This window comes from Egretta garzetta, unplaced genomic scaffold (genome assembly GCF_000687185.1).
Source record: "Egretta garzetta isolate BGI_Z169 unplaced genomic scaffold, ASM68718v1 scaffold840, whole genome shotgun sequence".
Lineage (NCBI taxonomy): Eukaryota > Metazoa > Chordata > Aves > Pelecaniformes > Ardeidae > Egretta > Egretta garzetta.
Genome location: NW_009258262.1, coordinates 250,311 through 253,984, shown reverse-complemented (window position 1 = coordinate 253,984; position 3,674 = coordinate 250,311). Strand labels below are relative to the sequence as shown.

General features: G+C 38.9%; 1 protein-coding gene across 9 annotated transcripts in view; it reads right to left on the bottom strand.

Annotated features, from left to right (window-relative positions):
* PPP6R3 (protein phosphatase 6 regulatory subunit 3) overlaps nucleotides 1–3,674 on the bottom strand; it is a 63,114-nt gene that overhangs the window by 9,049 nt on the left and 50,391 nt on the right. For all 9 annotated transcript variants that reach the window (XR_004842618.1, XR_004842662.1, XM_035899012.1 and 6 more), the window contains 2 exons: nucleotides 1,790–1,896; nucleotides 728–878 (listed from right to left, as the gene is read on the bottom strand). Coding sequence is in view for 7 of the 9 variants with exons in the window: in XM_035899012.1 (XP_035754905.1) it covers nucleotides 728–878; nucleotides 1,790–1,896 (258 nt within the window). In the remaining 2 variants the exon portion in view is untranslated. The remainder of the gene's footprint in view (nucleotides 1–727; nucleotides 879–1,789; nucleotides 1,897–3,674) is intronic.

Genomic DNA, 3,674 nt, shown 5'->3' with positions numbered 1-3,674 from the left:
TAAAGATTTGATACTAAATAAAAACCACTTGATCACTAAATCGAAGATCACAAGATCTCAAGTAGACAAAAGAGAAAAGTGTTTTATTCCCATAGTAGGATCATAATGTTAATGTATGTAATATGGAACATAATCATACTATAAGACAGTTATTCCTGAATCAAACACTTTGTATCAGAAGACACCAAAATTAAGGAGTTTGTTCTTCCTGTTATTCTAGGATTCTGTGTGCCACCTGCAGTCCAGAACAGATCTGACACCATCATCCGTACCAGCAGTTACCAACGATGACCCCAAATGTCTGATGAGTTACTCTTAAGAGCCTGGCTGGCTTTCAAATTCTGTCCTCCATCCTCCTCGATGAGAGGGATGGAATTCCAATCCAAATCTAACGTTTCTGTGCAAAATTTAAAAAGCTTAGCTTTGACATGAAATTAACTGTATATTAAAAGAATAATTGTATATTAAAAACGCACAGTAACATGCATCAGGGTAAAAAGGTGAGTCAGTCTTTCACTAATAATCTTCCACTGAAATTAAGGCTTGATAAGGAAATGTTATAGTAACTAACTGGAAGTAAAACTTCAAAACAATTACTTAGTAAGAAGGTTTCTAATTAAATCCTCAGGAATTATCACTTGCAAAGAACTCTTTTTGATGACATGTAGTGTTCCATCAACAGTGCTTATTTTTCAAGGGTGGGAAGAAAATAAATGGGTATTCTCACCTTTTGAAAACAGCTGTTTCAGTTTTAGCATCTACAGTAAGGCTCAGTGTCTCCTTCATGCTGCCATTCATTACTGTTTCAGTTACCTTGTCTGCATTTTCTACATCATCCTCTCCATCTGAGCTGGCTTCCATAGCAACACTTCCTGGGGCTAGATATATAGAAGTCATTTAGTACATTGCTGGTTATGTTTTTATTTCATGTGCAAGCATACAAGCCAATATAACCAGAATGATATTTTTACAGTTTTGTACACTTGAATTCTTTCTTCCAGAGAAAGTCACCTTTCTGCAACCCCCCATTATACACATATATAGAACATAAGGACTTCTTACAGATGGCTTAAGGAAAAGTCAACATTCCATAACTATTTTTTTTTCATTCTGCAAGCCACTTAATTTAGATTGACAATGGTTACTGCACCAGGCTTGCCTGCACAAGACTTTACTAGGATTACAGTGGTGTATTATTTCTCTGTACAGTGAAATTCATTACACAAACCCACACAATACAAATTTGACAGTAAGTTTGTGAGTACAGACAAGCCTTTGGGAAGTCCAGTCTCCCAGGACTTCTCAACTGCGCTTCTTATTCTGTCTGTTAATAATATATACAAAAAGCTAATTGGCACATGTTAGGCCTTTAACCAGTTCATACATGTAGAAGAAAGAATTAGTGCATGCATAGTGAAGGTAACTCAGAAAGGACTGAGCAGGAAGGGGGGAAATTTGAACACGTTGAGGCTACTGGCCTACTACAAAATAGGAAGAGACTAGAGGCTCTTCTGGGCTAGCTAAGTGCTGACACACTTAGCTTCTCTGTAACACTTTCCTGTTCATGATGTGCAGGCTTTCCAGAGGTAACAGTAACACCGGCTCCTGTTTTACGTAGGAAACTATTTTAAATAGTTCAGAAATTCTTTGGCAAGTCATTTTCATTACCTGGCAGGACAGCAGCAGAGCCAGATGAGAGGTCTCTTGAAACCTCAATTTTAAAGTTCAGGGGGATCTTTCTCAGGCACAACTCAAAATCAATCTGTATTTCTGAATGCAGTATACTTACTCTCTAGCTGTGTTGCAAGAGCAGTTACATTTGCACTTAAGGGATCAATTGGGTCTGTGTTTGTTTCCATTTCCACCGGAGAATTACTTCTTAAGGAATCTTTTGAGCTTCAAATACAAAGTAAAAGAGCTTTAGAAACACTTCTGAATAGCAAAATGGGATGTTCTTAAAACAGTATTTTTAGATCTGTATCGAAGCTATGAGGCCTAGAACTCTACTGAAACTGAATGACAGCAAATTTTTTTTGTAGGAGTCTCGGGAAGACATGCTAAACAGAATTTTAGTAATGCAAAATCCGCCAGAACTGAGCTGACTTAGTACATGTTTGGTGGTGGTTTTATTTTTACTGGTTTTATTTCATTTGATTACAAGTAGTAGCAGACATGTCCCTGGTAAATAAAGCATGCAAGTATCCCTGGCTCACTGTAGTGTTTCCAACATTTTCAACTGACTTTCTAAATGCACTCTTTACAACTTGAAAAATAGTTCTCTGCTGACACTGCATGAAGTGATTTGACTACTCAATCGTATATACCACATAGCTACAAGTTTTCCTTCTGAAGGAATGTAAGAGAGAAGATTTGGCCACCTGAAACACTTCTCACCATTTATAGAATAATGTCTTTTCTATTCACTGATGTGGGAACTCAAAGTCTTCATTTTCTAAACCCATAATTATGTTATCAACTTACCTGCCCCAAGCATGAAACAATACACTGTTTTATGTTGGAAAAATTGTACTTCTATATCCGAGCTGTTTAATGCCCAGACAGACAATCGAGAGCCAGATGTACATAAGGAAGAGTGTTCTGATTGGAGAAGGAATCTGCTCTTGACTGCTAGTATTTGGCAACTCAAAACTTGCATCTGTGTGATTAGGTAGTTACATTAAAAAAAAATAACTGAAGTCACCTGTGTAAGTTTAATCCAAGAAAGTAAAGTGTATCTCAGGCATTCTCAAAATAGTGCAGAACTGCCTAACCTAGATACCACAGCTGCGTAACCATGCGAGTTTAAAAAAAAAAAAACCACAAAAAAAACCAAACCAAAAAAAACCAATCAACAAAAAACACACACAAAGAAATGCACCCCTGCTGCGAGATGTTTTATAACATCCATAAAACAGAATCATGATAGACATTTTATGACCTTTACATTCCACTAAATACCCCAGGTGCGTAACCATGCGAGTTTAAAAAAAAAAAAACCACACAAAAAAAACCAAACCAAAAAAAACCAATCAACAAAAAACACACACAAAGAAACCCCAACCCCACCCTATTTGTTTTATAACATCCATAAAACAGAATCATGATAGACATTTTATGACCTTTACATTCCACAGTTCATGTTCGGCTCTTTACTGGGTTCAGTCTACACTAAAAAATAAAAATAAAAAAACCACAGCCCAAATTCTGGTCAGAAACCAATACTGAAGGACCCAAATATTCTTTAAAAACCATCTAAAACAGTGACACCCACCCTACAAAAGCCTGCTATGAGGCAGATCACACAAAGCATACTGCTGACAAGTGGTGTCCCTCAGGGGTCCGTACTGGGACCGGTGCTGGTTAATGTGTTCACCAATGACTTAGACAGAGAGATCGAGTGCACCCTCAGCAAGTTTGCGGATGACACCAAGCTGAGTGGTGCGGTTGACACACCAGAAGGACGGGATGGCATCCAGAGAGACCTGGACAGGCTGCAGAGGTCGGCCTGTGTGAACCTCATGAGGTTCAACAAGGCCACGTGCAAGGTCCTGCCCCTGGGTCGGGGTAACCCCCAGTATCAGTACAGGCTGGGGGAAGAAAGGATCGAGAGCAGCCCTGCCCAGAGGGACTTGGGGGTGCTGGTGGATGAAAAGCTGGACATGAGCCGGCCATGG